At 49.4% G+C, this 23,311-nt stretch overlaps 2 protein-coding genes across 2 annotated transcripts; both read left to right on the top strand.

Moving 5' to 3' along the window:
• Positions 1-1,335: 1,335 nt before the first annotated feature.
• On the top strand, positions 1,336-4,958 carry LOC149871255 (transcobalamin-1-like). Its single transcript, XM_090034892.1, has 4 exons — positions 1,336-1,434; positions 3,246-3,405; positions 3,768-3,886; positions 4,869-4,958. The coding sequence occupies exons 1-4, from the start codon at positions 1,356-1,358 to the stop codon at positions 4,928-4,930; spliced, it is 420 nt and encodes a 139-aa protein (XP_089891018.1). The 5' UTR covers positions 1,336-1,355; the 3' UTR covers positions 4,931-4,958.
• Positions 4,959-10,374: 5,416 nt separating this feature from the next.
• On the top strand, positions 10,375-18,824 carry LOC149871254 (transcobalamin-1-like). Its single transcript, XM_090034891.1, has 9 exons — positions 10,375-10,477; positions 11,876-12,058; positions 12,554-12,703; positions 12,931-13,086; positions 14,470-14,639; positions 15,058-15,229; positions 17,554-17,731; positions 18,126-18,244; positions 18,552-18,824. Exons 1-9 carry the CDS (start codon positions 10,399-10,401, stop codon positions 18,611-18,613), a joined length of 1,269 nt encoding a protein of 422 aa, XP_089891017.1. The 5' UTR covers positions 10,375-10,398; the 3' UTR covers positions 18,614-18,824.
• Positions 18,825-23,311: the final 4,487 nt, after the last annotated feature.

Below are 23,311 nucleotides of genomic sequence, written 5' to 3'. Positions count from 1 at the left end.
ATAATATCATTTTCAGGCTGATCCACAACAAAAATTTTCCAGTTTTTGGACACCCTCCCCCACCCTCCAAAAAAGGGTAATGTTATAATTTTGAGAGGTTTTTTTATGTATTCTTTATTTCTAACAGACAATAAGGGAAGTACAAAGCAAACAGTTGCTCAAAATTGGAAAATCAAAATGCTTTGACATTTCCATTTTTGTTCAGATCATTACTAGTGTTATTCTTGCTAATTTAATTCATGTTAATTATTATGGCTATAGTAGTTGCTGAATCAACACTTTTTGCTGAAAATAGTTGGGGTTGATCAGTTTAAGCCCATTCTCATCTTGGCAGAAGAAATATGCAGCCCTTCCCCTCTCAGACAGCCAGAAAGGAACATTGCTTCATCTTCCTGTTTAAAAAAAACAAGGCGTAAAGAACTTCATGCCTAGGTTGGGTTGCTTTTTTCAATTGCTGCTAGTTTGGGGTGCCGGATGTGGAGAGATAATGGTCTGAGATTCAGAACTACTACCAGCCCCTGCTCCAGGTGAAGTCATTGTATTCCTGAAATATGAGGTCCTCCATATTGTAACCCTGTGCCCCCCACAAGCCCGACAAGTGCACTAAATCCAGATCCATGCCCCTCCTCTTGCTCCAGTCCTGTTCCTCATTTACCCATCTCCAACAGTGCCCCTTCATCCTAACCCAAAGCCTCCTGCCGTGCCAGCCCTGAGCTCTGTGGGTGCCCCTCACTCCTGAGCAGACAGCCCCCTGCTATGCCAGTCCAGGGCTCCCCGACAGCTCTGCCAGTACCCCTCCATCTTGACCCACAGTCCCCTGCCATCCCAGCCTTGGGCTATCCAGCAGTTCTGCAGGTGCTCCTCCAACCTGCCCTTTAGCTGGACCATCTCTGTTCAATGACTTGAGCAACAGTAAGGGACAAGGCAGGCTTCATGATAGCCCACCAACTTTGATAAGGTAGCACCAGGCACCTGTACAGGCCTGGCATGTGGTGTGAGGCAGACATGGATCAAGAGACACCAACTCAACCCCAGGGGAAAAGAAGTGAAATGTGGCATGGAAAAGTCCATTTAGACCTCTGGCAGCGCCCTGCCCCAGAGCAGTGGAGAGTTCTCAAGGGCAGGCAGGGGCCCTACAGCCCTTGGCATCTCTGTGTACCTGCCTTCCTAGTGGTGCACACCCACAGTATGGCATTGCTCAACAGCCCTCATCTCCTACAGGGAAGCAACAACTGCCAGGTGAGGCAAACCAGGGGAGGAGATCATGGAGTTCCCACCCCCTTCCAGCTAATAAATGCCGGGTCCAGTGTTCAGCACAACCGGTTTTGGACCGAGGGGAAAACAGTCACAGAAGAATGATGCTGTCTCTGGCAATCCCCCTGGCAGGCTTCCTGCTCCTGGTCCTCCCCACAGGGGGGCTGTGCCAGGATAGTGGTGAGTAGAATGAGTTGCGCTAGTCTCCATGTGTCCTCAACCCCTATACTTTGTGGAGGTCCTGCTGGGCTCACAATCAGAGGCCAGTGGGCCATCTGCGGGGCAGTGGGACTCCTTTCCTCTGACATGACTGAGGCACAGAAGTAGAAGGGATGCAGGTGATGGCAAACACGGGAGGCCTGATACCGCTGAAGCCATGCTGCTCACCCTAGTGCCCCTTCCCCAAAAGGAATTTGTGCCAGGTTCCTGCCTTTCTATTCCAGGTTTAATTAACTGGTATGAACAGACCCAGTAATGATAGCATCAATCCAGGGAGGGGAAGGGAGGAGAAAGGGGGAGAGGTGGGGAGCTGGGTATCAGACCTCTGCTGAGAGCCACCCCAGCTCAGCAAACTTGTATTTAAAGAAACAGTTCTCTTTTTCTTTTTTGCACTAGAGAAAAGTCAGCACTGGAACAACAGGGTTAATATAGTGACTCCATGGAAACTGCTTTCAGTGACTCAGGAGGGAATTTCCCTTCCAGACACCTCATCTGATGGGCAGGCTCATCCTCAGAATGCAATTTATAATAGCCACATTGATTTTGGCTTTCATGCCATGGCGCCTTGTCCCCTCGTATCTCTATTTCCTCTTGCACCTGCCATGGAATATTACATGCCTGGCCCATGAAAGAAAAAAGGCACACTGAAGTAAATGATGCAGCTACTTCTGGGTCAGGATGTCATGTCTGTGGCAACATGAGCCCCTGTCTAGCTCTAGCTTCACATTCCTACCCCACCTCTCCTGGAGGGGCTCAGAGATCATGCCCACATTTTGCCAGCTGGAAAGATGCTGTAATAAAAAGACCTGCATATGCAAGAGATGCTTGAGGGGAGTTGAGGACAAAAGGGAAAAATCAATGGGGTACAATTAGAGCTGTGCAAAGTATTGATTTTTCAGTTTGTTGACAGCTCTAAAACACTGGTGGAATTGGAGGGGGAGATTTGTTTTTAGGCTTTTTAAAAAACTGACAAACCTGTTTTTTTTTCTGAGTGGGGATTTTTGTGGCAGGGGGTGGTAGCACTTAACCTGCCCCCCTGCCCTAACAAAACTAACCCAAATTTGAAAAAAAAAATGTTTTGGCATTGTCAAATATTTCTTTTTCTTGAAAAACATTTCAGCCCAAAAAATTCACCCAAGTCTGAGTGTCAAGGAAGGAGTGACAGGCTCCAGATACAGCTAATAGTGAGATGCCACCTGCTAAAGGAGTTCTTTCTCTCCCTCTATTGACTACAATATGTAAATTATTATAGCTCTCCTATGGCTTTCAAACCAATGGTCCTTTTGTTTTAGCTGAAAGAATAAAGACTCTGAGTTATGGATTTGAGTCAGCGATTCTCAGTCAAGGTGCTGTGGCACCCCAAAAGGCTTTTAAGGATGTGGCAGGGTTTTGCATAATATTAGCATTGTTGGGTGTGCAGACACGTATATATGATTCGCAAGATAATCTCAGATATTTCAAATAGGAACTTAGAAAATCTATGGAGGGATGCCTTGAGCCTAAAAAGGTTGAGAATCACTGTCTTAAGGCCATAGATTCGATCCCAGGTGATAAGGTGGGTAAAGTCCTGTTGCACAGCTCATATCTGTCTTTGTATTTTCCCTTTTCTTTCCGCTGATGTTTTCCCATCAAGCTGTGTCTTCAAATACCTGTCAGGATCTGAATATCCTCCTTGACTTCAAGGAGTCATTGTATCCTTCAGGGGACTTGCTCCCTGCAGTGTGGAGGTGACCCTTCTTTACTTGTTCCTCTCTATCCTCCTCCCCACACAGAGGACTTCAGCCTGTTCCCCAACAAAGACTTTGTCTTGTATACTATCTCTGCCGATGTCAGTACCTTCACCAATCATACTGTACTACTTTATGTGCGCCGAGGCTCTACCTTCTTTGATGTGATGAATGCTGCTGTGGCAAAAGACTGCAGTGAATTCAGGTATCCTGCTGGAGTGGCAAATGCAGCATGTGTTGGTATTTGTGGCAGCGTGGGCTACTCCACAGCACAGGGGAGGTGGGGAAATGGATCTTCTCCCCTCAGCAGTTTGCTGATGGCTAATAGACTGGATAGAGGGTAGGGATGGAGGACGTGTTCCTCTGCATTGTTCATCTGGATGTTGTCTTCTAAGAGTAGAAAGGCTGGAGGTTGGGTTGGGGAAGAGACATGGGTCTCCAGCTGCACTGTATTCTTGGTCATGTGCCCTTCTAAAGCAGGAGTCAGGGGAGAGGATCTCTGCTCACTGCCCTGTGTAGAAGTGAGGATTCACTGGGTCTCCTGTGGGACTCTTTTTTTTCTGGTAGGTTCGGCTATGAAGCTTCAAACTTGGGCCCATATATCACATCCGTGCAGGGGTTGATGGCCAGTGACAACCAGCGCACTTACTGGGAGCTCCTGAGTAACGATGTCCGCCTGGATAAAGGTAAGGTACCAGGAGAGCAGGAGCAGGAGAGGCGATAGGGCAGGAGAGCTGACAAGGGTCTCTGGTGCAGGGAGCAAACCCAAGAATTAATTTTTCTTACTGACAATCTACACAGTTTTTACTGATATTTTTTTTCCAGGTGTAGTTTTACTGTAACTTTTTTACATGCCTTGTGTTGGCAACTGTGTGACTGCAGTAGTGATTTTACACTCTTCTGCCCCTGAGACAGGGGTCCCCCCAACTGCACCCTATACCCTGCTGCCCCCTGCCCCCGCCCCCCGCCTTGCCCCTGCTGTCCCTGTTTCCCTTGCAATTACATGGATCCCCACCTACCACCTCTCCCCCACTGGCCAGCACCTCCATCCTGTCCACACTGGCCCCTGTCTCTGTACCTTCATGCCAGCAGCTGTTAGAGACACTAGATAGCATAGGAACCAAGCACATGGTTAGAGAGCAGGGAGGGGTTTATCAGGCTACACTGAGCAAAAACCCTGACGAGAGCTGTTCACCTGCAGGCAGCAGGAGCAAAGAGCAACATTGGCTCAGACTGCAGGTGGTTTTGCTGTGCTCCTGTCTTTCAGGGATGCCATACCTTTTTTCTTCCTGGGGAGTGTAAAGCTGTGGTTGCTTTTTGTTTTTAAAGAAGGGAAAATGATTTTAGGGATTTTTATGGACAGGCATTTTTAGAGCATTTTTTATGGAGTGTCCAAAATGTACAGACAGTTGGCAACCCTGTCCGGTGAAGGGATGCACGTATGAAAGATATAGAGGTGCTGGTGGGGGTGGGATATGAGGAAAGCAGACTGGGGAGGAAAGGGATTGGGGGACAGAACTGGAGAGACATAAAGGAAAGAAAAGAACAAGAGAAAGGATATGAGCAAAAGAGGAAGACAGGCCCAAAGGGAGAAGCCAGGCTGCCAGGCCTGAAGGGGTCCTGAACTCTTTAACAGTCTCTCACCCTGCCTCTCCCCTCTTGTTCCAGGTGCTGGTAACTACAAAGTCACCAAATGGGAGAGGCTGGAGGTCAGATATAGCAAGTACTGAGCTCCAAGACTCTGAAGACATCGTGGCAGGGATACAGTCTCCAGCTCCTGTTTTTTCACTGTGCAGGGTTTGGGGGTGCCTGCCTTCTCTTTAGTTTAAGTCCATCACCTCCCAAAGCAGGAAACTTGCCCACAGCAAAATGGTCTGTAAAAATGGTCTTACCTTGTATTTACAGTCCTGTGATCCTTCCCAAGTCCTCTCTTTTTCTCTGTCCCCCCTGAAATAAACCCCTTGCAACAACCTGCAGCATCATTTGGTCTGTGCCAGACAAAAGGGAGGGAGGAAGAACTGGGATGGGGTGGTAAAGGGGCCTCTAACCTGCTCCTCTCTTCTGCAAACACAGCACAAAAGGGGGGTCACTCCCACAGCACTGGGCACACACCCTGAGTGACAATCCCTTCAGTGACTTTGGCTTATGAGGCACTGAGCACAGCTTCCAGGCAGGGAGTCACAGCCCTCAACATGGCATTGGCTGATGCAGGGGGCAGGGGGTGGTTCTACCTGGAGTTACCATCTCCTGTATGGCACTGGCCAGTGGGGCTCTGGGCTCACGCTGAAGCTCCCTGCCCCTCTGTGGCACTGGCTAAAGGGCAATGGGGATGTTCTGCAGTCTGCTTACTAAGCCTGCTCTGGAGTCACTATCCATCCCACTGTGTGCTAGGTACCTCTGAAGTCCCGGTGTCCTGCAGGGAGTCAGATTGTGAAGTAATGAGGAGTGACCATTTCTTCCTTGGTGATGGTCATTAGTGTTCTGTGCTTTCCTGAAATTCACTGTCCCTTCTGTGGGTTGACCATCCTAAAGACCCTCCTCTTCATGGCATCAGCTAATACATTAATGGGCACCTATCTTGGAGGCACCCTCCCATCCATGGCCACTTGAGTGCAGGGCAAAATCAGAAATAACCTGTCCATCCATGGCATTTGCAATGGACTGCAGGGCACACCCTGGATTCACCATCCCCTCTGGCACACTGCACAAAGGGGTGCTAGGCATGCCCTGAAGTCCATGTCCCTCCATGATATTGGTCAATAGGGTACTGGGCTCACACTGAAGTCACTGTGGCCTCCGTAGCTCCAGTCAGTAGGGCAGTGGGAATTCCCTGGAGTCATTGTACCCTCTCTCTTGTTAGCATATAAGGTGTTCGATACACTCTAGAATCACAGGTCACTGGAGGGCTGTGCATGCCTTTGAATCACCATCCTATCAGTGATGCTAGGCAATTGGATATTCCCATTATTGTGCTGGCCAGCAGGGTCCTAGGCATGTGCTGAAGTCACGCTTCCTTTCAAAAAAGTGGGTACTGGGGATACGTTTGAGTCATCAACGTGTCCATGGTGTTATATGGTTGGGTACAGACCATGTACTTGGAATAAACATTAGGGCTGTGCAAAAATGTGCCTGGTGTTTCATTTTGAAGCTGTTTCGATGCATTTTGAGCTCAAAACATCGAAATTGAAATGAAACAAAAGCCTTTGAAACAGCTTCGAAATGAAACAAGGGCACTCGAAATGTTTCAAAAGTTTCAAAATGTTTTGAGTTTTGAAGCCAGGCTCACCTGTACTGAACTAACTCCCTGACGCATTTCTGCCACTTTTACAAGGCAATTTTGGTACTCACCAACAGCAGACAATATACACAAGCATGGGGCACTATCATAATGGGGATGGCAGCTACAGAAACACGTGCTGCAGACAACAAGTGATGAGCACAGATCCACACAGGAGACTATATTTTGATGTGTGTCAGTCCCTGTAACGCACCACACAAAGCAACAGGCTGCGGGCTTCCAGCACACTGATAGCATAAGAATGAATTTACCTCACACGTAACAAATTTTTGGTATAAAAAGGATCATCACATAAAAGTGAATTTGCACATATGGAACTTGCATAAAGCGAGGGAAACCTGTACTTCCAACACAATCAGCAGCAGTAAATACTTTATACTGATGCAATATGACTCCACATCCCAGGGAACAACCAAGAGAATTAACCCTCAAAAAGGCGCATACTATCACACTGGGACATGGGTGGCCAGGTCTGGGGCCACACAGGATCAAGGTGCAGACTAGGGCCAGGAGGGGCAAACAGAATCCAGGTACAAACTGGGTCAGGAAACCAGGAGGTCAATCTGGAAGTGGGACCCATGAGTGAGCTGAGCTGGAAAGCCAGAACAGGCAGAGAGCAGAGTTGGAAAGTAAGCTGGGTCAAGAAACTGCAAGACAGAGCAGAGAGGAAGCTGAAGAAAACATCAAAGTAGTCTTGAGTCAGATTAAACCCTGACTGGCCACTCTGGTGGCAATATGTGGTAAGCAGGTTAGGCCCTGCTGGAGGCTCATGCCAGCCTTGCCCTGTACAAGTAGTCAGCTCTGGAGTGGCAGGCCCAAGGTTCAAGGCAGTATCCTGGTTCGTGCATGTGGCAACGTCCAGTTCCACATCTCAAGAAGGAAACAGAACTGGAGTCAGGAAAGAAGAATCATGTGTGCCTGAGCTTTGGGGCATTCGGGTTGAGGCACCCACAGATTACAAGGATTTCCGTAACTGCAACAAGGTCACGCAATATGCCTTAAGGAACAAAACCCAGATTTCTCATATCAGTACCCCACTCCCCCAATACCCCACTCCCCCTCTGGTCTGGGCGTATTTCACAAGTAATATTGGTCAGCAGATAAGAGTGCTCATAGGACAGCTCCCTGTATTACACACCTGCAAGACAGCCAATCCTTTCCCTCTCTAGTTGCAACCACTATAAAAGAAACAATGCTTTATCATTGTCTCATCAAATCTCTCTAGGCATAGAGTTATAGAGACTGCTACCAAAACACAGCACTGGCCAGCCAGACACTAAGCTTTCATGCTTGAAGGAGGAAGACCTATTAACCCAGAACACCTCTCACTCAGACAACCTAGGAGGAAGTCAAGTGGATGGAGTAAGAAGGCTCCAGCATGTTACAAGCCTCAGAAGACTGATATGATGCAAACATTTGTCTGTTCCCCTTCCAGCAAGCAAAATGCTCACCTCACTTCAACTAAATATAAAATCTGGGCACACTAAAGACTTGTCATGGAGCCGCCTAGGGAAGGTCCCTTGGGAACAGATTTTGAAGCCAGTGCCTGGGCAGCAGAACAGCTTCCACACCTCATCCCCAGGTGAGAGACTGGCATTTCCCAGAAGGGGCTGGAAACATCCACCCCCTGACTCAGCAGATGGGCCACAGCATGAACGTCCAGTGCAGACTTGCAACAGGATCGATTGTGCCAGGGCTGGGGACTACCTCCTCTCACCGCACAAAGAGCTACAGTATACCAAACAGCCTCTGTCATCCAGCATTTCCATCTCTGGCCAAAAATGTTGAGCTAGAATGTCCCTCTTCCCTCCTCCCACACAAACCACGTGATGTGGCAGAGTGGGAAGCCAGGTTGCTCCTGCTCACACCCTTTGTTTCCCAGCTTCACCTAGAGGAGCTTGAGCACCAGCCACAACAAGTAAGAGAAAGCCCAGCTCCCCGGAGGAGCCTTCATTCTGCAACCACTGCAAAAGAAGCAGCCAGCTGAGAGCTTGCTACTTCCCATGTGTTGCTTTTACACCTGGGGCAGTACTCAGGTGATTGCCACTCCTCCGATGAGAGGACAGCCACTGCCAGCATCACTCAAAGCTGTGTTGTCTTTCTTCTCACTTTGGAGAGGAGCAAGCACTGATCAGGGCATGCAAGTGCCCATGCTTTAGCAAGCAAGTGCAGTCACTCATCATTGACTGTTCAAATTTCAGTAGTACTTATTCTTCTACCCCTACCCTCCTCTGAGGGCAAAATAAATGCCCTTTCACTGTCATGTTTTATGTATTGGTTAGTGATCCTAGGTGCCTTTCCTGGAAGAGTATGAGGGTGGCAGTTTGCCTCCCTTGTCGTCATGCTGTTCCCTGCAAACAGTTGGACCCCCTGCATCCAGGCAAAAGTTTAAATCAGGGGTGACCAATCTGTGGCACATGCTACAAGTGACAGAAGAAGCCACTGTTTGTATGCAACAGATCAGAGAAGGGAAAGGTGGCACAACAGCACATATGGCAGAAAGCAGAGCAGCTGACTGGGCAGGGAGCACAGGGCAAAAAGCACAGCTGCAAATGAGGCAGGGATGGAGCAGGGACTAGCAGTTGGGAAGGAAGCAGGCTTAATTTGTGGTATGCTTGCCAAAACGTTGGTGTCCACTAGCCTACGTGGCCTGCTTTTCTTTTGTACTCCCAGGCAAGTACAGCCCTCAAACAAAGTATTTTCCCATTTCAAAATATTGGCCAAAAAAACTTCATTTCGGGTTGAGCCATAACGAACCTTTTCCACAGATTTTGCAAACCCAAATCAAAAGGAAAATGACATCATTTTGAGAGGGTTTTGGATGCATTCTTTATTACTAATGAACAACAAAGGAATTACAAAGCAAATAATTACTCAGAATTGGAGAATCAAAAGGCTTTGATGTTTCCATTTTTGGTACAGGTCATTATTAGTATTATCGTTGCTAATTTAATTCTTGTTAAGTGCCCTGGCTTTCACAGTTGCTGAATCAGCACTTTTCACTGAAAAATAGTTGTGGCTGATCAGCTTTGACCCATTCTTGTTGACAGATGAAAAAATCAGCCCTTCCTCACTCATGAGCCAGGAAGCAACTTTACCCCATCTTCCTGTTCAGAAACCAAAGCACAGAGTGCTCCGGGCCTAGGTTTTTTCCATCATGACTTGTTTGAGGTGCCAAATGTGGAGATCCAATGGCCCAAGATTCAGAACTGCTAGCAGCTCCTGCCCCAGGTGTATTCCTGAAATATGAGGTCCTCCATATTGTAATCCTGTGCCCCCACAAGCTCTACCAGCACATAAATCAGGGTCCATGTCCCTCCTCTTGCACAAGTCCTGTTCCTCATTTAGCCAGCTCTTACGGGGCCCATCCATCCTAACCCAAAGCCCCCTGCCATCCCAGCCCTGAGCTCTCCAGCAGTTCTGCAGGTGCTTCTCCAACCTGCCCTGTAGCTGGACCATCTCTGTTCAATGACCTGAGCAAAAGCAAGGGATTAGGCAGGCTTCCTGACAGTTATTCTCACACCAACTTTGCTGAGGTAGCACTGGGCACCTGTGCAGGCCTGGCATGAGGTGTGAAGCAGCCATGGATTAGGGCTGCCAGAGCAGCAGACACCAACTCAACCTTAGGGGAAAAGAAGGGAAATGTGGCCTGGAAAAGTCCACTTAGACCTCTGTTGGCAGCCCTTGGCATCTCTGTGTACCTGCCTTCCTAGTGGTGCACACCCACAGTATGGCATTGCTCAACAGCCTTCTTCTGGCATGGGGAAGCAGCAGCCCCAGGGTGAGGCAAACCAGGGGAGGAGATCGTGGAGTCCCCACCTCCTTCCAGCTGATAAATCCCAGGTCTAGTGCTCAGCACAGCCAGTTTTTGACCGAGGCAAGGAAAGCAGTCCCAGAAGAATGATGGTGTCTCTGGCAATCCCCCTGGCAGGCTTCCTGCTCCTGGTCCTCCCCACAGGGGGGCTTTGCTATGGTTGTGGTGAGTAGACTGAGCTGCACTAGTCTCCATGTGTCCTCAATCCTTGTACTTTGTGGTGGTCCTGCTGGGCTTGTATTCTGAGGGCTGTCTGAAAGGAAGTGGGACGCCTTTCCTCTGACATGTGGGGAAACTGAGGCACAGAGGTAGAAGGGATTCAGCTGGGTGGCAAACAGTCAGCCACCTCGCTATTCTGCTGCTCACCTCAGTTCCCCCTCTTCAAGGCAAAGTTGTGCTGGATTCCTCCTTTCCCGTTCCCAGCTGAGTAGTCAGGTGAGTAAGTGGTATGGGCAGAACCAGAAATGATAGCAACACCTTGGGGAGGGGAGGTGGCTGGGAGGGGGTATCAGACCCATGCTGAGAACTATACCCGGATTCAAAGAGACGGTCCCTGTTGTCTTGCTCTGTACTACTGGTAAAACAGGGTTAATGCAATGACTTCTTGGAAGCTGCTACTGGTAACTCAGAGGGGTATTTCCCTTTGTGATGCCTCATGGGTCAGACAGGCTCAGGCTGCCTTTCTGTCTTCCCTAGACCATACAAGAGTCCCATTATCCCCAGCCACCAGGCCATACCAGCTTATCCCCTCTAACTTCCTCATGCACCTGCTCTTGGAAATGCTTGCCACATAGCAGACGGAGAATTCAGGGTGGTAAAGGGGGCAGCTACCTCTGTGCCGGGACATGGCATGTGTCTGTGGGAGCACCAGCCCCTGGTTAGCTCTTGTTCCACACTCCCACCCCACATCCCCTGGGGTACAGCAGGGGGCTTATAGATCATGCCCACACTTTGCTAACAAGAACTAGTCTGTAATAGAAAGACTTAGGTGTGCCCAAGGGACTTGTTGAAGGGGCCAAGGAGGAAAAGGAAAAACCAACGGGGCACAAGTAGAGTAATGCAAAGTATTGATATTTTTTGGAAGGTTGGGCAAACCACAAAATCAGTAAATATTGATAATAACATGTTCCATTTCAGATTAACTTTTTTAACACTATGAAGTCAATTAAAAATAAAGCCAATTCTGAAACAAAATACAGCTAGGGATGGAGAAAACCTGAAAAGTTTCAATTTTTTGAATATTTTTCTGTAACTGAAACAACCGGCTACCAGCAGCAGGAATTTACCAGGCATTCTGGTTTTGGCTGATCTGAGCCAACATCTTGTGGAGCAAAACCAAAAGCTCTAGTATTTTACCCAGGACTTATAAGCTAAATTCTGATACTTTACCTAAGTAGTTTACCCAGGACTGATGCCCCTTGTCTGGATTATGCCCAAAGACCTTCTCCCCTGTCCCTAGCTAGGTCTGGGAGTGGGGCAGGGGCTGCAAAGTGGCAGTGGTGATTATATAGTATTACAAATCCTAATCCACACAGGCCTTCTCTTTTGGCTTCTCAATGGCAGCGGTGACAGGGAAGGAGCGCCCCCGGGTGAACTCTCTACTGAATAAGATAATCTCTTCAGAGGACACCAGAACAGGTCTGAATCCCAGTGTCCTGATTGCCCTAAGACTGGCCAAGAGTCACGACTGTAACGTGGAGGACAGCCTGCTGCAGAGACTCAGCCAGGACGCAGTGTCCCATGCCAGTAAGGCTCTATCCGCACCCTGAACCCCTTACTGCCCTCACCTTAATGACGTGCTCAGTGGTTCCACTCCTCTCCACCCTTGCCCCCTGGCCCATTAGCTAATGGAGTCTCCCCAACAAATGCAGATATACAGCTACTCCCTCCCCACCGCCACCTCCCCTATTACATATCGGCACCACAAACAGTACCATCACAAGAGCCTGCAAATCAAAAGCTTATACCTCAGCCTGGAAACTGAGCACACCAAAATAGATGTGAGTGCTCTAAGTTACGACTTGAAAAACGAACTGTGCCCAGGCACAGACACATTACCCCCTGCCCCCACAAATCTCCCAAAGCAGCCTCAGCCCCAGCCCCAGGCAGACTGTAACAGGGACACAGACTGGTGTTTGGAGTGTGGCATACGTGCAGAGGCTGGGGCAGGAGGCAGGGAGTAAGGAGCAAGGATACAGGCCAGCCCCTGATCCCTGCCCCTTTGTTTGTACTGTCTTCTAGAGGAGTCCTACAGCTCAGGCAAAGTGGCCCTCAACATCATGGCCCAGCTGGCCTCTTGTGTCAATCCACGAAGCGTCTCCAGCTCCGGTTCTACCATCAACCTGGTTCAGCTCCTGGAGCAGAAGTATCAGGATGAGCTGCAGAACCTGAGTGAGGATCCACCAAACCCTTTCTGTACCTTACACCCCTCTGCTGCCAATGCATCTGACTCAATCCCAGCCTGACCCTCCTTTTTGCTGTCTCTGCCTCTGTGTCTTCCTGCCTCCCCTGTGTCCTGGTCCCTCCTCAGTCCCCATTCTCCTTACTCCACCCCCTCCACGCTGGGCCCTCTGTCTGTGTCTAACTGTTTTCTTTCTGCTGTCCACTTTACTTCGCAGAGGAATACCAAGCCCCCCTCACCAGCTTCTACCAGCTCAGCTTGGATGTGCTGGCCCTCTGCTTGGCTGAAGGCAACTTCTCGACTGCTAAAGCTGCCAACCTCCTTAAGCCAGACAAGGACATGAAGAAGTATTACCTTGGCCAGTTCTCTGTGGGTGGGTAACAAGAGCTCCTTTCTTCCGGATCCTGAAGGAACATGATACAGAGGAAGGGAGTCAGGGAAGGCTGGGATCATCTATGACTCCCCCTCTGGGATCTGTGCTGGGGACAGATGGTCTAGGATCTCTTGTGATTGCCCCAGTCATGGCACCTGCGCTGGTGTTGGAGAGGCTGGGTTCCCCTAGGAGTGTCCTCATCACAGGGTCTTTCTTGGGGTCATGTGGTCTGTGAGCTTCTGTAACACCACAATATGATAATTCCTGCCTTTGTTGTATGATGGGCATTTCCCATGCTTGTGGGCTTTCCTGGTTGCCCACCCACCCCTTTGAGCCACATGGGCTGGCGGGGGGTGCACGTGTACGTGTGTGTGTGTGTGTGTGTGTGTGTGTGTGTGTGTGTGTGTGTGTGTGTTCCTCAGAGGCATTGAGTGATGGTTGCAGCCAAGGCTGAGGATTTTGACTGGGGTGTTCCAGTGCTCCTGCTGACACTTTAACCTGGAGGTTCCTGGCAAAAGGGTCTTGCCCTCTGCTCAGGGTCAGACTGATGGCCACACTTGGGGCCAGGAAGGAATTTTACCCTATGGTCAGATTGTTATGGACTGTGGGAGGTTTTGCCTTCTTCTGTAGTGGCGGGACATGGCCCTCGCTCTGGGATCTCTTGAACACAGGTGACTGATAGGGAGGGTACGGGGATTGGCCCCCAACTCCGCACTGCTTAGGACACAGAAGTTTTTTTGCCACGTGGGCTGGTGCCGTGTTTGGGGCAGGGGGCGGGGGGAGTGGACACTAAGCTGTGGCACAGAAGCATAGGATATTGGGCTTTAGGCCTGCTCCCAGGCCCACCCACAAATTGTGCCCCCCCCCCGACCCAGGAGGCACCAGTCACCCCTTCTCTTGAGCATATAATAACAACCTTTTCTAGGAGCAGAAAGCTGGTTGCTATTGTCCCTTCGCTTTACATATGACAGGTTAGGGTACTATGTCTTGTGTTGTGTCAGGGTTGGTGGTAATTTTACTCAGAGCTTAAATTATGGATGTATGGGATGTTTTGCATAGGACTGATCCTGCCTCAGGTAGTGGGTTGCACTAGATGACCTCTGGAGGTACCTTCTAGCCCTACTTATCTATGATTTGTATGATTTCTCTATAAAGTCTGTCCTGGGGTCAGAGGGGCTGAGATACCATGTGATTATTCCTGCAGGATATACATTGGGGTCAGTAGGGTTGTGATATGCCATGGCTGTTGCCATTGTGGGATCTGCTCAGGAGTTGGGGAGGCTGGGGCTCTGTGTGACTGTTCCCCTTGTGGACTCTGGGCTGGGGTGAAACCCCTGGTCGGTAGTGCCAGCTCCATCTAAGCAATGCTTCTGTTCCTCACAGACACTGCCGCAGTCTCCATCCTTGCTCAGGTCTGCCTGAAAAAAATGACCCTGACCCCAGACGTCAGAGAGGAGATCAGAGAGAGTGTGGAGCAGTTGGTGCAGGAAATCATGACTCATTCCCACAATGGGGTGCTTGGGAATCTGTACAGCACTGGGCTGGCCATGCAGGTGAGGGGAAGGAATCCCACTGATTACCCAAAAGCAGGTGGGTGTGAACCCAAGGTTCACCCACAACCTCAAGCCCCCGCTGCCGCTTTGGCATCAGCAGTGCACAGCAGCAATGGTGATGTTAGCAGTGGACTTGAGAGTCAACATATTTCAACAAATGGAGGCATCTCTCAGTGCTATAAAGGCAGAGAGAAAAGCAGGGGTGTGGGCCTGTGAGCAAACTCACTAGCAGATAGATGGTGTTAAGTTCCCAGACCTCTTGTCTACCTTGCATTCCCCCTCCCACTTACCCTTTCTCTTCTCCAGCCATGTCTGCACTCTCCCTCGCCCTGTTTCATCCACCATCATGGAATGGGAGCAGTGCTGGCCATGGGCTCCCCAAGCCCAGGCAGGTAGATCTACTTTGTCTCCCCTACAGGCCTTAACTGTGTCTGGCATCCGGTGGAACTGCAGAGAGTCTCTGAAAATGATCCTGGATCAGATTCCTAAGGGAACGTTCGATTTACCCATGGCTGCGTCCCAGATCATCCCATCCCTGGAAGGCCGGACCTACCTAAATGTAATTGGGCTCAACTGCTGTCCAGACAAAGGTATGGGCAGCAGGCTAAACACATTAGCTTTGCAGGGACCCCAGCAGCTCTGTCCAGCCAGGACAAGACTTGAGAACTGGTGACTCCTACTGTTGATGGAAAATCTCCTGACAGGCTCTGCAGCTGAACACAGCCCATTAATTCACCATTTATGTACAAGTAGAGAGGAAAGACATTTAGTGGTAAATTCTGGGTTTTCCTGGTCCTGAACTAGTGCCCTCAATTGCCTTCTCTACCAGTGATTCCTTGTTAGACCTTGCATAAGGCACCTCATGGTTTCACACTGTGCAAAGGGGACATCCTACTTCACTGGAATATTGCTCAGTATTTTTATACAGCTGCAAACATCACATCTTTCTTTCCAATGGTAATTCAGAGCCTTCCCTCCCTCCAAAAGTTCACATTTTGGGCTGACCTGTTGTGCATTGTTTTCAACATTTTTAAAGTGAGCTGAAAAGTCAGAAACAAAAATTGCACAAAGTTGAACAAAGCATTTTCTTTCCGTATAGAATACATTTCCCTTAAAGTTAAAGAACTCTCAAGAAACCATTTGCAACCATAATCTTTTGCTCTTTTCTGGTCTTCCCCCCTGAGTAGTTGCTTTTGGCACCAAACCTCCCAGAGCCTCAGCCCCCACTCCCTGCCTTCAACTCTGGAAAACTGAACCAAATTCACCAAAAAAAAAAAAAAGTCTTGGTGATGCCAAATCCTCATTTTTTTCCTTGAAAAACATTTCCACTCAAAACTATTGCCCGTATCTGTATGTCAGGGATGCAGATGTAGCTCAGGCTACACGTGTAGCTCAGGCTGAGGGTTCCCATTGGACGCTTGTCCTAAGCTTGTGTGGCTCTGTATCTTCCTCTGTTGATTACAATGTGTAAGAGTAGTGTTGCGGTCATGTTGCTGTGATGATCCAGGAGGGGACAACTTTTATTGGACCTTTTGAGTGGTTGGCATAAATAAAGGAAAGGTTTTTTGATATCATAATATCCTTCCTCAGGCCTGATTATATCCTGTGGTTCTCAAACCAACGGTCCTACTGCTTTAGTTCAAACAACAGTTCATGACACCTGGATTCAATTCCAGCTGATAGGCTTGGTGAAATGCTGTTGTATAGCTTATCCCTCTGTTTTTCATATTTTCCCCTTTCTCTCTTGTGTTTTCCCATCAAGCTGATGCCCTGTCGCAGTGCACGCAGGTTCCCTGCGCCTGAGAGCGGAGACTGCTCTGGGGAGACCCCAGTGGCAGAAAGGGGAGGCTCAGCTGCCAGTCACCATGGCTGCACAGGTGCTGGTTGCCGGGGCAACTAGTAAAACCAGCTGACCAGGAAGGGGCAGGGCTTATCCCTTTTTAAGCCCAGGTGGGAGGCCAGGAGGGCAGTCCCTCTCCTGCAGCTGTGGGAGTAGGGACTCAGCTTGGACAGACAGAGGGGAGGACTCTGGCCATGAGAGCATCCCCTGGTCACTGCTGAGGTTGGTGGAGCCCTTCTTCTCCCACTCCCTCGCTCTCTAGTAGGGAGTAGATTTTTGTTCAACCACACGGTCTAGTTTTTTGTTGTAGCCTGGGGGCTTTATATTTTATGTTTAGTGTTTTGACTGGAGGACCGGGTGAGGCTATAAGGGGTTGGAGGAGGCCTCATAGGAGCTCCATGATAGCGTGGGGTCTCCTGGCACCGGAGAGGGTGCAACATTGTTTGGGGGCGCATTGGCCCCAGCCCAGGAGCCCTGGAGCGAGAGGGGGCAGTAAGGAGAAGCCCTGGAGCGAGAGGGAGCAGTAGGGAGCCCCGGACCTAGGGGGCAGCGAGAAACCCTGGAGCTGGGGGAGGGGGGTCAGTGAGAAGCCCCGGAGCTAGGGGGCGGCGAGGAGCCCTGAGAGAAGGGGGCAGCGAGGAGCCCCAGAGCAAGAGAGGGGGGGGGCAGTGAGGAGCCCCGGGAGTAAAGAGGAGGGCCAGAAAACAGCAAGACCCAGGTCAAACCACGTCAATTCCATCTGCGAGGCTTGGGCTGCAGTGTAGGGGAGGAAAAGGAGCCACAGGTAGCGCCCCCTGTCACCGGGGCATGGAAAAATGGGCAGCCTCCCGCTGATTACAACCATCTTCTAATCAAGTAAGATCAAGGCATGGCAGGTGAGTAAGCAGGTGGTTGACCCATTACAGGAGGGCGGAGCCACTCCCAGAAAGGCTCTAATACTGATACGTCTGTCATATGCCCCCAGTGCCCATCCGGGACTTCAACTGGAGTTAACTGTATCCTGTGGGAAAGCTGTCCCTAATGTTTGAAAGTGACTTCTCCTCACTTGTTTCTCCTTTCCTCCTCCCCACGCAGATGACATCATAACTACACCCAGCCCACCCACCAGACCGTGCCTTATTCATGTCAAGTATACTGTCTCCGCCAAAGTCAAAACCTTTATCAAGGACACCATCACTGTTCATGTGCCACGGGGCTCTACCTTCTTTGATGTGATGAACGTTGCCATGGAAAAAAAATGCAAAATATTCAGGTACCCTGCTGGCATGACAAATCCAGCATATGCCATTGGTGTCTGTGGCAGTGTAGGCCAGCCTGCAGCACAGGAGCATGGGGAAATAGATCTGCTCCCCTAAGCAGCTTGTGACAGCTGATAGACCCAGTGGAGGATAAGGATGAGGAAACTGCTTCTCTACATTGTTCAACTTGGGGGTGTCTCATTGGCTTGAGGTGGCTGCAGGTTGGATAGGGGAAGGCTCTTGGTTCTGCTATATCTCTCACCAGCAGACACAAGTTTCTAGCTATGACATCCCAAGTCAGATGCCCCCTCTGAACTGGAAGTCAAAAGACAGGGTTCCTGCTGATTGCTGTGTTTAGGAGCAAGGGCTCACCAGATCTCCTGCAGGACTCTTTCTTTCTCCTGGTAGGTTCACATATGAAAATTCAAGCTGGGGCCCATACATCACGTCTGTGCAGGGGCTGATGGCTAATAATAACCAGCGAACTTACTGGCAGCTCCTGAGTGGGAAAGTTCCGCTGGACAGAGGTGAGACACTAGAAAAACGGGACAAGATGAACTGTCGGGGGGCTCTGGGGAAGGGATATAGGTGTGAGGGGTAGAGAGACTGCGGTGCGGTGTAAGATGGGAATGGGTATATAAGGAAAGGAGACTGTGGGGGGAGCTTGTGGAGTAAGGCAGAGGGTGGTGAGAGATGAAAGAAGTATATGGGAAAGGGAGAATGAGCAAAAGAGAAAAAACAAATGGCCCCAGAGGGAAAAGCCAGGTGGCAAGGCCTGAGGGGGTGCTGAACCCTTTTACAATCTCTCACCCTGCCTCTCCCATCTTGTTCCAGGTGCTGGGAACTATATTGTCTCCCATAAGGAGAGGCTGGAGGTCAGATATAGCAAGTACTGAGCTCCAAGGCTCTGAGGACATTGTGGCAACGATCCAGCTTCCAGCTCCAGTTCTTTCTCTGTACAGGGGCTTTGGGGGGCCTGCCTTCTCCTTAGTGCAGGCCCATCCCCTCTCAGAGCACGAGACTCCCCCTCAGTGCAGAAAATGGCCTTGCCTTGTATTCACTGTGATCCTTCCCAAGTCCTCTCTCTTTCTCTCTCTCTTCCCTGAAATAAACACCTTGCAACAATGAGCAGCAGCATTTGGTCTGTGCCAGACAAAAGGGAGGGAGGAAGAACTGGGACAGGGTGGTAAAGGGGCCTCCAACCTGCTCCTCTCTTCTGCAAACACAGCACAAAAGGGGGGTCACTCCCACAGCACTGGGCACACACCCTGAGTGACAATCCCTTCAGTGACTTTGGCTTATGAGGCACTGAGCACAGCTTCCAGGCAGGGAGTCACAGCCCTCAACATGGCATTGGCTGATGCAGGGGGCAGGGGGTGGTTCTACCTGGAGTTACCATCTCCTGTATGGCACTGGCCAGTGGGGCTCTGGGCTCACACTGAAGCTCCCTGCCCCTCTGTGACACTGGCTAAAGGGCAATGGGGATGTTCTGCAGTCTGCTTACTAAGCCTGCTCTGGAGTCACTATCCATCCCACTGTGTGCTAGGTACCTCTGAAGTTCCGGTGTCCTGCAGGGAGTCAGACTGTGAAGTAATAAGGAGTGACCATTTCTTCCTTGGTGATGGTCATTAGTGTTCTGTGCTTTCCTAAAATTCACTGTCCCTTCTGTGGGTTGACCATCCTAAAGACCCTCCTCTTCATGGCATCAGCTAATACATTAATGGGCACCTATCCTGGAGGCACCCTCCCATCCATGGCCACTTGAGTGCAGGGCAAAATCAGAAATAACCTGTCCATCCATGGCATTTGCAAATGGACTGCAGGGCACACCCTGGATTCACCATCCCCTCTGGCACACTGCACAAAGGGGTGCTAGGCATGCCCTGAAGTCCATGTCCCTCCATGATATTGGTCAATAGGGTACTGGGCTCACACTGAAGTCACTGTGGCCTCCGTAGCTCCAGTCAGTAGGGCAGTGGGAATTCCCTGGAGTCATTGTACCCTCTCTCTTGTTAGCATATAAGGTGTTCGATACACTCTAGAATCACAGGTCACTGGAGGGCTGTGCATGCCTTTGAATCACCATCCTATCAGTGATGCTAGGCAATTGGATATTCCCATTATTGTGCTGGCCAGCAGGGTCCTAGGCATGTGCTGAAGTCACGCTTCCTTCCAAAAAAGTGGGTACTGGGGATACGTTTGAGTCATCAACGTGTCCATGGTGTTATATGGTTGGGTACAGACCATGTACTTGGAATAAACATTAGGGCTGTGCAAAAATGTGCCTGGTGTTTCATTTTGAAGCTGATTCGATGCATTTTGAGCTCAAAACAGTGAAACTGAAATGAAACAAAAGCCTTCGAAACAGCTTCAAAATGAAACAAGGGCACTTGAAATGTTTCAAAAGTTTCAAAATGTTTTGAGTTTCGAAGCCAGGCTTACTTGCCTTTGGTGGCAGTCCCGCCAGCAGCAGCAGCCTCCTGTCATGTGGCAGGCAGATCAGGGGCCCACCCACACCCCTGGGAGGGCTGTGTGGCTTTGCCAGACTCTCCTTCTGGGGGTGTGGGCCCCTAAGCTGCTTGCCGGATCACAGGAGCACTGATCTTCCCGGCACTGGGTGCAGAATAGCCTATCGGCAAAAGGTCAAAACAGCATCAAAACAGCGAAATAGTTTCGACAAAATGAAACAGAACAATGCTTTCAGAAGGAAACAAAACTCAAAATGAAACACTGCTCCATCGAGACATGGAAATGAAAGTCAAAGCACAATGGTGCTGCTTTGCACAGCCCTAACCATCCTCCTCTAACACAGCACCAAGCTCACACCGAGATCACCATTCTGTCTAGGAGGTTGACCAATAGGACTATGGGCTCAGACTGAGGTCACCCTCCCCTTTTATGATGTTGGTCAATGCAATGCTGTGTTTGTTCTGCAGTCACTGTCCCCCCTGTGAGACTGGTGTCTAGGACATGAGATATGGCCTAGAGTCATTTTCCTCTTCTATGGCCCTGGCCAATAGGGCACTCGTCTCACTTTAGTGTCACTTCTCCCTTGGGGGTTGGGCAGTGGGTTCCTGGACTGTGATTCTGCCCTTGACAGCACTGGCCATAGCAACATCAATAGGAGAGTGTTAGGGTTATTGGTGTAGTGCAATCCTAAACTCTAATATTTTGGTTTAAAGAAACCTTGTTCCAAGCTTTCTTTTAAAGAAATAGTGCAATACAAGGAAGACAATGAGCTTGGAAGCAAAGACTTATTTTTTTTCCCTTCTTTTTTTGCCCAATGAACTGTTGAACTTTTGACTTGCTGAACATTGAAGATTTGCTCTGGAGAAGACTGTCAAACTGAAAAACCCAGTTTTCTTCCTTGCTCTGAAAGAGACTCCATCTGCACAAAATAAGTCTTCCCAAACAGACCAGAGTCTCCCACACACCATCTGTCACATTTTCTGCCAAGAGTGTGTAAACAGAAGTGCTATCATTATAAGTACATATCATATATATTCAGAGTAAGTCTGGAATACTTTCCAGCTGCCTTATATCACCTACAGGTTTCCCTTGCTTTATGCTATACACATGTTCCTGGAAAAAGGCTCATAATTCAAATTTGCATAAAGGGAACCCACTTTACAATGTAACAATAAGGATATGTTCCAAGACCTCGCCTGTACTGAACTGACTCCCAGACAAATTTCTACCACTTTTACATAGCAATTTTGGTACTTGCCAACGGCAGACAGTATACACAAGCATGGGGCACTATCATAATGGGGATGGCAGCTACAGAAACACGTGCTGCCGACAACAAGCGAGGAGCACAGATCCACACAGGAGACTATATTTTGATGTGTGTCAGTCCCTGTAACGCACCACACAAAGCAACAGGCTGCGGGCTTCCAGCACACTGATAGCATAAGAGTGAATTTACCTCACACATAACGAATTTTTGGTATAAAAAGGATCATCACATAAAAGTGAATTTGCACATATGGAACTTGCATAAAGCGAGGGAAACCTGTACTTCCAACACAATCAGCAGCAGTAAATATTTTATACTGATGCAATATGACTCCACATCCCAGAGAACAACCACAAGAATTAACCCTCAAAAAGGCAAATAGTATCACACTGCCACATGGGTGGCCAGGTCTGGGGCCACACAGGATCAAGGTGCTGACTAGGGCCAGGAGGGGCAAACAGAATCCAGGTACAGAGTTGGAAAGCAAGCTGGGTCAAGAAACTGCAAGACAGAGCAGAGAGGAAGCTGAAGAAAACATCAAAGTAGAGTCAGATTGAACCCTGACCGGCCGCTCTGGTGACAATCTGTGGTAAGCGGGTTAGGCCCTGCTGGAGGCTCATGCCAGCCTTGCCCTGTACGAGTAGTCAGCTCTGGAGTGGCAGGCCCAAGGTTCAAGGCAGTGTCCTGGTTCATGCATGTGGCAACGTCCAGTTCCACATCTCAAGAAGGAAACAGAACTGGAGTCAGGAAAGAAGAATCATGCGTGCCTGAGCTTTGGGGCATTCGGGTTGAGGCACCCACAGATTACAAGGATTTCCGTAACTGCAACAAGGTCACGTAATATGCCTTAAGGAACAAAACCCAGATTTCTCATATCAGTACCCCACTCCCCCAATACCCCACTCCCCCTCTGGTCTGGGCGTATTTCACAAGTAATATTGGTCAGCAGATAAGAGTGCTCATAGGACAGCTCCCTGTATTACACACCTGCAAGACAGCCAATCCTTTCCCTCTCTAGTTGCAACCACTATAAAAGAAACAATGCTTTATCATTGTCTCATCAAATCTCTCTAGGCATAGAGTTATAGAGACTGCTACCAAAACACAGCACTGGCCAGCCAGACACTAAGCTTTCATGCTTGAAGGAGGAAGACCTATTAACCCAGGACACCTCTCACTCAGACAACCTAGGAGGAAGTCAAGTGGATGGAGTAAGAAGGCTCCAGCATGTTACAAGCCTCAGAAGACTGATATGATGCTAATTTAATTCTTGTTAAGTGCCCTGGCTTTCACAGTTGCTGAATCAGCACTTTTCACTGAAAAATAGTTGTGGCTGATCAGCTTTGACCCATTCTTGTTGACAGATGAAAAAATCAGCCCTTCCTCACTCATGAGCCAGGAAGCAACTTTACCCCATCTTCCTGTTCAGAAACCAAAGCACAGAGTGCTCCGGGCCTAGGTTTTTTTCATCATGACTTGTTTGAGGTGCCAAATGTGGAGATCCAATGGCCCAAGATTCAGAACTGCTAGCAGCTCCTGCCCCAGGTGTATTCCTGAAATATGAGGTCCTCCATATTGTAATCCTGTGCCCCCACAAGCTCTACCAGCACATAAATCAGGGTCCATGTCCCTCCTCTTGCACAAGTCCTGTTCCTCATTTAGCCAGCTCTTACGGGGCCCATCCATCCTAACCCAAAGCCCCCTGCCATCCCAGCCCTGAGCTCTCCAGCAGTTCTGCAGGTGCTTCTCCAACCTGCCCTGTAGCTAGACCATCTCTGTTCAATGACCTGAGCAAAAGCAAGGGATTAGGCAGGCTTCCTGACAGTTATTCTCACACCAACTTTGCTGAGGTAGC

The sequence above is a fragment of the Crocodylus siamensis genome, chromosome 2, assembly GCF_052110815.1.
Source record: "Crocodylus siamensis isolate JL-2025a chromosome 2, ASM5211081v1, whole genome shotgun sequence".
NCBI lineage: Eukaryota > Metazoa > Chordata > Crocodylia > Crocodylidae > Crocodylus > Crocodylus siamensis.
The sequence above is the reverse complement of the archived record's forward strand: the minus strand, read 5'-3'. Positions and strand labels throughout refer to the sequence as shown.